The sequence below is a fragment of the Pseudonaja textilis genome, chromosome 2, assembly GCF_049901715.1.
Source record: "Pseudonaja textilis isolate UNSWEBS1 chromosome 2, rPseTex1.2, whole genome shotgun sequence".
NCBI lineage: Eukaryota > Metazoa > Chordata > Lepidosauria > Squamata > Elapidae > Pseudonaja > Pseudonaja textilis.
This window is the reverse complement of record NC_141991.1, coordinates 184721-197257: the sequence shown is the minus strand read 5'-3', so window position 1 is coordinate 197257 and position 12537 is coordinate 184721. Positions and strand designations below refer to the sequence as shown.

The window sequence follows — 12537 nt, the reverse complement described above, 5'->3', positions numbered from 1 at the left end:
GCACCAAAGGAGCATCCGAGGACAGGAAGAGACCGTACCCCTCCCCCTTTGATATTCCCCATCAAGCCAGTTGCTGGAATGTGGCCTATGTGGTGCTGGGAGGTTTTTCCCGCCTTTTAGATTCCCCCTCCCTCTTCTCTGAGGCGGCTGGGAAGTTTTCCCGCCTTTTAGGCTCTTCCCCCTCAGGCTCACCTGGCCCAGGTGATGTGAGGATTTTCCCGTCTTTTAGGCCCCTCAGGCTCACCCGGCCTGTGTGTGAGGATTTTCCCGCCTTTTAGGCTCCTCAGGCTCACCCGGCCTGTGTGGTGTGAGGATTTTCCCGCCTTTTAGGCTCCTCAGAAGCAGCTGGGAGGTTTTCCCGCCTTTTTCTGCTGAGGGAAGAAGAGGAGCTATGGGGCTCCTGGAGGGGAGCCCCCTTGGCTGCCCAGCAGGAACCATCTTGGATGGGCTGGGGAGGGGGAGGAGGAGACCCCCTGCAGATTCTCTCTAGCACAGAGGAGGGGAACAAGATCCCCTTTTATGCCCTCAACTCCCAGGGTTGCCTTAGCAGCTCACCCCTCAACCACTGCACATCCCCACTCAGCCCCTACAGACACCGGCTTGTACCGTTTTTTGTTTTTATTTACATGTTAAAGAACCAGAAGATTTAACATACAGTAAGATGAAACAGAGCCCTAGAAGAAGATGAACAAGTGGGAATCAAAGAAAACAGTAGAAAAAATATACAGTCAACGTAAAAAAAATCTCAAGAGGGCCGCCTCTCCTCTTCCGAAGGGCAGCCGCCCCCGAGGGGCAAAGAACATGCGGTGGCGATTGTGCCAAAGACATAACACGGTTGCACTCACTCCGGGTCCAGGGAAGCCAACGAGGGAGAAAGAAAAGGGGGGAGGGGGAATAAATAAAGAACCTCGAGTGCCGGTGGGGGAGTAAGTGAGGAGGAGGCAACTTTCCTCCCCTCCCCACCTGAGAGGGGAGGGGGCTCCAAGCTGGAGCACGGAGTTGGGGGAGCGCACCCCACCCCAGGCCATCTCTTGTCTCTCCGGAGAAGGAGCGTCACCAAACTCAAAACTCGCTAAATGCCGGATAAAAACTACACAAAGGCTTTGGAGTTCAAGGCGGGCCTCCCCTTCTAGAGCAACCTGTACACAGTCCCAGCGCCGCCGCCGCCCCCCTTCCAGCCGAAGCACAAACAGGGCGGGGGACCAGCTGTCGCCCCCACCGCGGTCCAGTGGGGAGGAGAGGGGAGAGCCAGCGGCCGAGCCTTCCCACGCTGACCTCTCCTCCCCCCCCCGGGGGGGGAAGGAGCCCCTCGTTCGTCCCGCTCTTCCGGGTTCCGATCCTGCGGAACCGGCCTTCCTCCCACCATCCCGTCTCTCCTCGCTGGCTCCGCGGCCGCCTAGCTGGAGTCCGAGTCGCTTGTGTCCGAGGAAGAGGAGGAGGAACTGGAGCTGCTGGAGTCGGAGCTGGAGCTGCTGGCACTCAGGCGGGAGATGGGCAGCTGCTGGGCAGACTCCGGTTTCTCATTGGCTGCAGGAGGGGAACGAGGGACGGGAAGATGGGTCAGCCTTGGACCAGGAAAGGCCAAAAAAAAACAACCACAACCCCGTCCCTCCCTCCAGAGCCCACGGCGCCTCCTGCGGCTGGAGACCGACTGACCTTTCTTGGGCGGCTTCTTGGCCGAGTTCAGCTGCCCGCTGACATCCTGCAAGCGCCTCTCCAGCTCGCGCTTCTTCTCCAGGGCCAGCTCCTCCTTCGTCTTGCCCACCGGCTTCTTCAGGGCTGCGGAGGGGAGAATCGTGGTCTAAGGGACTCCCGTGGGGGCTAGCCACACAGGCCCAAACCCTGACAAGCCGTCCGGCAACAGAGGCCATCCAGCTGGGGCCCGAGACCTCTATTGCTAGCCCGGTAACAAGCCCTGTTCCAGGCTGCGTGGTCTATGAGCCCACCCCACTCTGGTTAAACCGTGGTTTAAAAAAAAATCACAACAACTGGTATTGTCAAAGGTGAGCCCAACAGCCACGGTCTCCAGGCCTGAAAAGGCCTTGTGGGGGTCAAACCTTGGGAAAAGAAGGGTAAGATGGATGCTCCCCCGCCCTCCTCCTCCTCTTCCTCCTCCTCCCACACCGGAGAAAACAGCAGCAAGAGCCACAGGGGGCGTGATGTGCCGTGGAGGAAGTGGGCTGGAAGGGGATGCAACTAAGCCCTGCCTAAACCACCATTGATCAGGATCCTTTGGAGGAAATCCAAGTTGAGACCCGAATCCTGAAAGGGTTTGTCTTTTTAAGGAGGTTTCCTGCTCCCCTCCCCCTCCCTCCCCAGCTGGGGAGCTTCACAAGGGCAACCCGGGGAGGGAGGCCAGCACCACCAATGGGCACACCCCCTCCTAAAGGACTCCCCCCTTAAAAAGAGGGCTGGGTGGCCCAGGCGACGGGGAGGCTTCCCGGGCAAATCCAGCCGCCCAGAGGAGGAGGAGGAGAGTTCAAGGACACAGACCCACAAGAGAAGGAGGAGGAATTGCAAAATTCAAGGTTGCAAAGCAGCTGCTGCTTCCTAAAGGAATCCCTCAAGGGCTGCAACTCCTCCCCGAGTAGACAGGGCAGGGCGGGGGAAGGTCACAGCCGTGGTTATCGGGCTGATGCTCTACCCAGAGATTTCTTCCCTCCCCTCCCCTCCCCTCCCCAGAGAAAAATCCTGATGTGGTTTTCCTAGCCAGGCTCTCTGGTAAACAAGGCCGGCAGGAAACCCTCCCTGGGAAATCAGGACTGCCTGCGCCGTGGAAAAGAGACGCCATCTCTACCCCGGGGGGGGGGGGAGAAGAGGGGCTTGCCTGAACCTAGCCCTGAACCCCCTCCCCGGAGCCCTAGAGCGCCAACGTAGAGCCGACGCCACCACTGGAGGAGGAGGAGGAGGAGGAGGACCAATCCAGGCTGTTTTGCAAAACCGACGGCAACGCAGGAGACAAACGAGGCAGGATGAGACACGCACCTTGCTCAATCTTACCCCTGGGGGTACCTGCCCACCTACCCGCCCGCCATGAAACAGGGCAAGGCCAGATTTGCCAGCCGAGTCCAGAGGGGGTCCTCCCCTCCTTTCCGCCAGCCCCCCTTTCCCTCTCCAATTGCAGGCCCAGCCCCCGTCCTCAGAGCAGCCTTCCTCCCCCGCCGTGGAAGCGGGAAGGAGAGACAGGCTGTGGGGATCCCCCTCCCCAGCTCCCCGGGAGCAACGCCCAGACTCACTCTCGCTGTAGGGCTTCCGAGGCTTCTTGCGCAAGCACGAGAGGACGTAGTGCTCCAGCTCCCGCAGCGTCGAGGCCTTGAGGGTTTCAAAGTCGATCTCGATCTCCTCCGGGTTGGAGTCCCTCAGGGAGGGCTCCCGCGACTGGATGATGTGCACCACCCGGCCCAGCTTCTCCCCGGGCAGCTTGTTGATGTCCAGGCTGAGCTGGCGCTTCTCGTCGTAGCTCATGGGCTTGCTCTCCTCTTCCTCCTCCGAGTCAAAGAGGACGGGCATCGGGGGAGCCACCACCGCCTTGGGGACTGACTTCTTGGTGTTCCTGGAGAGGGAGGAGGAGGGAGGGGCGTTCAGGTGACAGGCCCGCCAGAAAGGGGGTCAGGGAGGGGACGGGAGCAGCAGCTGTCAGACTGTCTTGGCTTGTTTTTGACACACAAGAGTTTCGCCACGGTCGATCCGCCGGGGAAAGAGAGTCATCACCCAGCTGACGTCTTTCCCACCCACCTCCCCCTCGCGCCACATTATCCCGGCTACTCACTTGCTCCCGCCACTGCTCCCGCCGCCTCCACCGGCCTTCTTCGACTTCTTCAGCTGGGCCGGGTGAGCGCGGCTCTCCTCGTCTCCCGTTTTGGCTTTGCGCTTGTCCGATTTTTTCTTCTTCTTTTTCTCCTTCTTGTCGCGCTTCTTCTTGGGCTTGGACACCGGTCCCTGGGAGAGGGCGGCCAGCTGCTCGTGCACTGCCCGCAACTGGGAGGAGGAAAGGCGGAGGGAGAAATGGTTTAGGGGCCCTTCTCCCTTTCTCTCCCCCCTGGCTCCCACCAAGGCCGTGGGGGGGAGGGAGAGGGTGGCCCCTGCCTCACCTGTTCCTGCAGCTCAGCCAGCCGATTGGCCCGCTCCTCTTCCGAGTCCGAACTCTCCTCCTCCGAATCCGAGGAGCTCTCGCTGCTGCTCTCATCCTCGTCCCCCTCTTCGTCGTCCTCCCCCTCTTCGTCATCCTCCTCTTCCTCCTCGTCGCTGGAGGAGTCATCCGTGGAGGACTTCATCAGAAGCCCCGGCTGTGGGAGGGATGTTGAGGGGGGGCTGATGTTGAGGGGCTCATCGGGCATCTTGGCGTAGCTGAATTCAAAGACGTCCTGCGGGAAGACCACGGAGACAAAATCCCGCCCCCCCCGCCGTTATTGCTCTGGCCACCAAAAGCCCCCCACCCCACCCCAAACCCCATCCTTAGATTCTCATGGCTCACCTGCAGCTTCCGGGCCATGGCCACCACATCGTGGTCAGGAGGGTTGTACTTGTAGCAGTTGGAGAACATCAGCCGCAGGTCGGACGCAAACTCCTGCGCATCGTGGTACTCCCGGTTCTCCATCTTGCGCTGAGGCCGGGCGGACAAAGGGGAGGGAAATGAGGGGGTGGGGTGGGGAGAAGGAACATCGTGAGGCCCAGAGATCCAGAGCTTTCAACGCGCTCGGCAGGACGGCAACAAAATCTCCCCACGGGACCCATTGAATTCCCAACTGAGGATGCTGCCTCCAGCCTTCCGCAAAGTGTCCCGGGGACATGGCCAAGAGGAGTCGTCCAGGGAGCCCACCCATCCTTCATCACCCACAGACTACAAAACCCACCGCTTTCGTGCCCCTCCTGCCCACCAGCTGAACTACTTGACGTGGGTGCCTGGAGATAACATCCAGCACTACATAATTTGCCCTCCTTCCCTACGCCAAAAGCAAGGCTGCCAAGCAGAAGCGCATTTTTGGAAAGGCCCTTTTAGTGTTGAGGAAATGCTCGGGGGGGTGGGGGGGTGGGATGGGCGCTCCTCTGCTATGGCCTACACCTAGCCTTTCCCCCTTTCCCCACCCTCTCTCTCTCTCTCTCTCTCTCTCCATTCTTTTATTGCAAAGGAAAGGAAGAAAAAAGGATGGGCAGGGAAGCATAAGCTCCCCTCTTTTAAACGCTGGGACTCTACATAGAAAGCCGGTTTGGTCTAGCGGCCAAAAGCACCGGGCTAGAAAGCGGGAAAACTGCAGTTCCTCTTTCAACCCAACCGACGTTATTATGAGGGAAAACCAGATAATGGTGTCTTGTTGTGTTTTCCCACTGGACTCATTTGTAAAACGAGGGAGGCTACGAAGGAAACAACGCAGAAGGTGCGACACGGACAAGATTCCTCTCACCCAGAGGAGCGAGGCAAAACCGAGGCAAAGCCAGCCACCGGGGGCGGTCCCTGCACTCTCCCCGCCCAAGGAGAGACTCCCTTGCTGCCATCCATCCCCCCTCCTGGGGGCTCCCCTCTCCCAAGGCTCTCCCCCTCACCCGCCCCCATCGCCCTTCCAGCTCACCTTAATGCTGCTGAGATCCATCGGGTGCTTGATGATCTCGTGGTAGTCGTGGAGACCCAGCGCGGAAGCGTCGACGGGCTTGTAGAAGGGCCAAGCGTAGGCCGCGTGCTTCTTGGAGACGAGCTCCTTGAGGATGCCGTTGCAGTACTTGAGCTGCTCCGAGAGCTTGCCTCGCTTGGACGTCTGGTGCTGCTGCGAATCCGGCAGGTCTTTGCGGGGCGGCTTGATGGGCGGCCGCTCTCCCTCCGGGCGGGAATCTTGGCTGCTTTAGCCTCCAAGATGGCAGCGGAAGGGGAAGACTCTCCCCCGCTGGTGGCGATGATGGCCGTCGGGGTGGGAGTCGTGGTGTCCGCTTTCCGCTTGACGCCTTTTTTCTGGGGAGGGACGGCAAGAAAGCAGCTTTGGGCGAGTGCCCAGGGTGCTGTGCTGTAGCCGATGGGGACCCCATGCTCTTCCGGAGGGCGGCAGCCAAAGCCCACCTGGGGCCCCACCTCCCGGGCTTCCTACCTAGCTGACCCCAGTGCCCCCCCGGCCTGGGGCTCCGAGCTCACCTTGGTCACCGGGTGCGTGGGCGCAGGGACAGCCAGCAGCGGCTGGGAGGCCGCGGTGGAGTGCAGTGGCTTGAGGAGAGGGGTGGAGATGACGGAAGGGTGGGGGATGTTGATGATGGTGGTGGGGATGTCGGCGCTGCCAGAGAACAACCCGGTGTGGGACACCGAAGAGATGGCTGGCACTTGCTGGGCGGCGGCATTGGCCGCGGCCAGGAGGGCTGGGGAAGAGAACCGCCAGAGATTAGCCGAAGCAGCAAGTCCACACACCCCCATGTCCCGTTCCCAACCTGTAAGCCGTTCAACACAGCATTCAACACCTTCCCCTAGGTCGTTCCCCCTCCGCCCCGCCCCCCGCCCTCGGACCTCTGCGCCTTTCTGCTTACCTGCCGCCCGAGAGGCTCCCTTCTTGTGGCTGTTCTTGGCCACCGTGATGACAATCTCCTGCTCCTCCTGAGGCATCTGGGCTACTTTCTGCAGAAAGATCTTCTCCAGCGTCTGGGCCATCAGCACAATATCGTCTGTGGGCTGCAATGAGCAACAATCAGGCGAAGGGCAAGGAACAGATCGCCGGGTCAAAAGCTTCGCAGACGGGACGCTGCTCCCGCTTCAAGCGCCACTTTCCTACCAAAACTCTTCAGACAGAGGCGATCTTAAAAAAAAGCTCAGCGCTAAAAGCTCAAACCGCGCCGCCAAATGCCTTCCAGGAACGGGGGTGCCCGCAAAAGCTTTCCCAAAAATGGATGAGGGTTCAACAGTCCATATAACCGAAGTTATGGTTCTTATTTCTCAACGGATCCCCCCAAATTAGCTTGAGCCGGACCTTTGGACAACAAGAAAACCGCTTCCTCCCACGACGGCCCGTCTGCACTAGAACCACCGAGGCAAAACTTCCGGCAGATCTGAACTCGCAGCCGGCACGGCCGTAGCCAGTTAGGGGACCTGCCACTCAGGCATTCAAAACCAAGGCCTTCGTCCCTTGGAAAGGGGAACCGGGAGCGCCCGGAGGCGGCTCCAAGCACCTCGTCTCTCCGGGCTCACCTTGTTGTAGATGTAGCAGTTGGTGAACATGGTGTTAAAGTCCTGCATGCATTCGGCCGAACTCCAGTAGTAGCTGTTCTCCAGGCGGCGCTTGATGGTGCCCATATCCATCGGCTGCTTGATGATCTTGTGGTAGTCCTGCGGAGGGGGAGAGAGGGGGGGAAGGCCGTGGCCATCAGGGACGAGACCACAAGCCGCTCCTCACGCAGCAACGCAAGCCGCAGCCAGACACCCAGGGGTGCCCCTCACTGTCTAGGCAACTAAGCAGCCCCTCGGGCAACAACGCGCACGCGGGAGGACGAGATACCCCGCCTGGCTCTTTCAAAACGGATGGAAAATCTGGCCAACACGCAAGGAAGTCCCACCCCTCCCTCCTTCTGGCCTTGGGGACACCTGAGAAAGCTTCCCCCACCCCCACCCCGCAAGGACCAACCCTACTCAAAGGACCGCGCTGCTGCTACGTAGCCACCTTGGTGGGGCCCCCAAACAATGTTACCTCCGGGCTTTAACTCCTTAGGTGCCGACCGCTAATTTTGGGGGGGCCGCTTGATGTCTTCTACAAAGTCATGGATGGGAAATCTGCAAAACGCATTCAGGTCACAAGAGATTAGAAAGGGAAGGGCGCAGAAAGCCGCTCCATCCTCTCTCATCCATGCCTTTGTAGGGACATGAGGGAGGAGGACCAGCCGCAACCTCCACACAACAGGGCGCCCCCCCCTCCCTCGTGTGGGAAGAGACCCTAACCGCTCGGAAGGACCCTGACTGACTGTCGCTCCGCTAACGGAAAGGACCTCCTGGCGGGGGAGAGACTGAGACAAAAAGCCGACCTAGTAGCGGCGGCGCCAGCAGGAAAAGCCGGAGATGATCGACCAGGCGCCCTGCCACCCAGGGAGGGAAAAGGAGCCAGGAGCCGCCAAGCAGGGACGTGCACGGCCGCAAGCGCCCCCCCATCACAACAAACCCCCTCCCCTCCGCACGAGAAGGAGGATCGGTTACCGGGAGCCCCAGCTTGAGGGCGTCCACCGGCTGGCGGAAAGGCCAGGCGAACTGATGCTTCCAGAGAGCTTTCATCACCACTTTGTGCAGGTACTGGAGCTGGTTGGTGACCCGGCCGAGTTTTTTAGGGTTGGTGACTTCGGGTGGAGCCGGGACGGCTTGCGACAGCTGCTGTTGCTGCTGCTGCAGAGCCGGGACGGAGGCCATGGTGGGGCTCTCGAAACCCTCGTAGAGCAGCGACGGCTTACGGATCCGCTTGCCCGGCGTCGACTCCACCGCCAGGCCCACCAAGCCGGCATTGCCCTCACCCAGCAGCCTGCAAAACGGGGGAGCGACGGGCGCTCAGCGGGGCGAGGAAGACCCCAAGCGCTAACCCAGCGAGAGTGATCCAGCCCCAGAGAGGATCGCTCCCTCCCTCCCTGCACCGACCCAAGTGGGAACCTCCCTCCCTCCCATCGGGGAAGGTTTGCAGGAGGGCGGCCCGGTTGCTAGGCAATCCCGCCGCCGCCCCGCCTCCCTCCCTCCGCCTCTCTCTCTCTCTCTCTCTGCCCGCCGGTACCTACTTGCCGTTGGGGTTCACGTTCTGCAGCATGCCCGCCGATGCTGCTGCTCCGCCGCCGCCGGCTGCTGCTGCTCTCTCCCGGGAGGGTCCCGCTGCAGCTGCAGCCGCCGCCTCCGTGGCCTCGGGGGAGCCCCCCACCTTTGCTGGGCGCGCGGTTCTCACAGGCGCATCGCGGGGAGGGGCCGCTGCATGGCGGGCCGCGCGGGAGCGCCGGGTCTGCCTTCCTCCTCCTCTTGTCGTTCCTCAGTTTCGGCCAAAAGCTCAGAAAATGGCGGCCCTCCGCAGCTGCGCGGCGCAGCAGGCGACTTCCCGCTCGCGAGGCTTCCCCCCCTCAGGGGATGCCGGGCCCGCCGCGGGGCACGAAATACGGGGCTTCCTCTCGTCCCCGGAGCCGCCGCGTCCGGAAGCGCCGGGAACCGGGCCGGTGGTGGCGAGCGGAGCCGCGGATGGCAGTGGATTGTAAGGCGGGGAGACTACGGTAGCCGCGCTCCGCCTCGGCCGGCGGGCTCTCCCTGAAGGGTGGGACGGGCGGGGGCGGCCAGCGCTACGGAAGCCGGGAGGAGGATCCGAGCGGACGACGACGACGACGACGATCTCTCCGGATTAAAGAGTCCGCCCCCTCTTCGCCGCACTCGCGCTGGGCTCCCCGATCGCGCGCGCAGAGCAGAGCTCCTTCCTTAGCTACAACGAAATGGCGCCTCTCGGCCTGCCCCCGACCGCCCTTATATAGGCGCTCGCCGCCTCCCCATTGGCCGAGAGAAGGGCTGATGTCACCATCCCGCCCCAGCCCCGCCCGTTCGCAGCCTCGACAGATGGCAGGGGGGCGGAACGCCGGACGAGGCCGCCCCGCCATTGGCCGAGACTCGAGTCAATCTCTCGGCCGCTTGACACCCCCCTCCAGCGCCCCCGACTCCGGCGGCCGGCTCGCGCATTGGGCCTCGCTGCCATTCGTTGCCTCCCGATTGGTCCCCGCGCCGTGCGGGGGCGGGGCGGCCAGAGGAGAGCGGCCGTTGGCTGTTGTCGTCCTCGGCTCACCGCTGGGGGAAGGGAGGGGAGACGGCGGAGGCGCCATTTTGGACAGCGGGAGAAGCAGGGTGACAGGTGGGGGGCAAACGGCCGCCGCGGCCCGTCCCCGTCCTCCTCTTCCTCCCTTCGAAACAGTCCCTTCCACCAGGGCAAATGAAGCGTCCGGGCGGGAAAGCGGGCGTCGCCCGCCCCAGCCGGCGCTTCCCGCCAAAACCCGAAACTCCCCTCAGCCGCCTCAGCCACAAAAGATGCTAAACGGCAGGGGCTCGGCCGAGCCGCCTCAACGAAATCCCTCACCTAGAACGCCCACGGGGGCCCCCCTCGGCCTTCCAACGCAGGCCGGCGCGCTCCGCGGGGAAAGGCGGCCGAATGCCGCGGCTGAGTCATTTCCGTTCGGGGCGGGTCCCCGGGCCTGAAGGGAGCTACCTCTCCCCCCCCCCACCTTCGCTTGGATGCCATGACGCAGCGCTTCCACGAGCGCTTCCATCTTGAACGGAGGGAGGGGGGGGAATGACCGCTATATTCGCCTCCCCTCAGTCCCTTCGCTGATTCCATCAATCTTTCTCCCCCCACTTCCCATTGGCCGCTGTTTTGAGGCCCCGCCGGAGTCTCCCCGGCGCCCTCAGCGCCCCCGACAACTCGAGGCGGCCGTCACGTGACCGCGGAGCGCCCTCCCCATTGGCCGCCACGAACGGGAGGGGCCCGGGAGGCGAAAGGCGGCAGGAATTCGCGTAGCCCGCTCGCCCGACGGCGTCGCCGGAGCGGGAAACAAACAGCGAGGGTGCGGGGAAACAAAAAACAAAAAAAGCCTCTCCTCCATGGAGTTGGTGAAGCGAAAAATCCTACCAAGCGCTGCCGCGGCCGCCATGGGCGGGCGGGTGGGGGAGAAGAAAGCCTCGCGTCACCGCAATCCGATTGGATCCCCGCCGTCACGTGACCTCGCCGCGGCCCGTCGTCCCGAAAAGCCCGGATGCTGCCGGAGGACCGTTTCTTGCCGGCCTCCCCGCCGCGCGCCGCCGGCCGGCGAATGAACCGAGTCCCGAAAAAACGGCTCGCCGGCGCGGCCCCCTTCCGGCGGCCCCCGCCCCCGTCCGAGTCTCGCTTTGGGCGGAAAATCAGCATGGCTCCCGCGACGCCCGGAGATGCCGACTGCGCATGCTCCGCCTCGCTTTTTTTCTTCCCCCACCTCGCTCTCAGACGCGCTCTCTCTCTCTCTCTCTCTCTCTCTCTCTCCGGCCGCGCGTGCGCACCAGCCCGGTGCGGGAGCGGTGGGGACGCATGCGCAGTCGCGGGTGGTTGCAGCCCGCCGCCGGGGTCCCCGTGGGATTTCCCCGGCTTGACCCCCGCCGGCTGCAAAGGGCGTCCTCCGCGGGAGAGTCGCTCGCGGCTGCGGGTGGAGCCTCCCGCGAGCGTCTGCCTGCCCGGAGGCCGCGAAGGGCCGTGGATCCTGCCCCCGGGGTCCGGCCAGATGACCTCTGGGGATCCCCCGCAGCCCTCCGCCGCTCCAGGGAAGCTTCTGCTCCGGAGGGGCTGGAAAGGGAGGGAGGCCCGGCTCCCCCCGCTCCTCTTGGGGAGAAGCCCCTCCGCCCAGCCCATCGGCGAGCGTTGCTGGGCTTGGGGGTTCCGGTTGGGGGTCCCCAGCGCCCCCCCAGACTGATGGGGAGGGGGTATTTGAGGGGAATGGGGGGGTCCTTCCAGCGGCCAAGGCGAGGGTCCTGGAAGGCAGCTGAAGCCGCTCTGCTGGCAATGCAAGCAGGCCTGGGTCCCGTTTTGCTTGGCGAGGCTGACCCACCCCCACCCCTCCCTGAGAAGAAGAGGAAGAAGAGGTTGAGGGAGAAGAAGAAGAAGGTGGAGGAGGAGATGGAGGAGGAAGAAGAGAAGGAAGAAGGAAGAAGAGGTTGAGGGAGAAGAAGAAGAAGGTGGAGGAGGAAGAGGAGGAAGAAGAGGAAGAGGAAGAAGAGGTTGAGGGGAGAAGAAGAAGATGGAGGAGGAGGAGGAAGAGGAGAAGAGGAAGAAGAGGTTGAGGAGAGAAGAAGAAGAAAGAAGAGGTGGAGGAGGAGATGGAGGAGGAAGAGGAAGAGGAAGAGGAAGAAAGAGGTTGAGGAGAAGAAGAAGAAGAGGTGGAGGAGGAAGAAGGTGAGGGAAGAGGAAGAAAGAAGAGGTTGAGGGAGAAGAAGAAGATGGTGGAGGAGGAAGAGGAAGAAGAGGTTGAGGGAGAAGAAGAAGGTGGAGGAGGAGATGGAGGAGGAAGAAGAGGAAGAGGAAGAAGAGGTTGAGGGAGAAGAAGAAGAAGGTGGAGGAGGAAGAAGAGGAAGAGGAAGAAGAGGTTGAGGGAGAAGAAGAAGATGGTGGAGGAGGAAGAGGAAGAAGAGGTTGAGGGAGAAGAAGAAGAAGGTGGAGGAGGAGATGGAGGAGGAAGAAGAGGAAGAGGAAGAGGTTGAGAGAAGAAGAAGGTGAGGGAAGAAGAAGAAGATGGTGGAGGAGGAAGAGGAGGGAAGAGGAAGAAGAGGTTGAGGGAGAAGAAGAAGAAGGTGGAGGAGGAGATGGAGGAGGAAGAAGAGGAAGAGGAAGAAGAGGTTGAGGGAGAAGAAGAAGAAGGTGGAGGAGGAAGAAGAGGAAGAGGAAGAAGAGGTTGAGGGAGAAGAAGAAGATGGTGGAGGAGGAAGAGGAGGAAGAGGAAGAAGAGGTTGAGGGAGAAGAAGAAGAAGGTGGAGGAGGAGATGGAGGAGGAGGAAGAGGAAGAGGAAGAAGAGGTTGAGGGAGAAGAAGAAGAAGGTGGAGGAGGAAGAAGAAGGAA

The 12537-nt window shown here is 62.0% G+C and overlaps 1 protein-coding gene across 1 annotated transcript; it reads right to left on the bottom strand.

Annotated features, from left to right (window-relative positions):
* Positions 1-603: 603 nt before the first annotated feature.
* BRD2 (bromodomain containing 2) lies at positions 604-9413 on the bottom strand. Its single transcript, XM_026723502.2, is given in 13 exon segments — positions 604-1527; positions 1657-1779; positions 3237-3553; positions 3770-3978; positions 4092-4364; positions 4475-4603; positions 5568-5794; positions 5797-5941; positions 6119-6336; positions 6502-6643; positions 7157-7294; positions 8153-8468; positions 8716-9413. Coding segments are annotated over 13 exon segments (2397 nt in total). The 5' UTR covers positions 8745-9413; the 3' UTR covers positions 604-1396.
* Positions 9414-12537: the final 3124 nt, after the last annotated feature.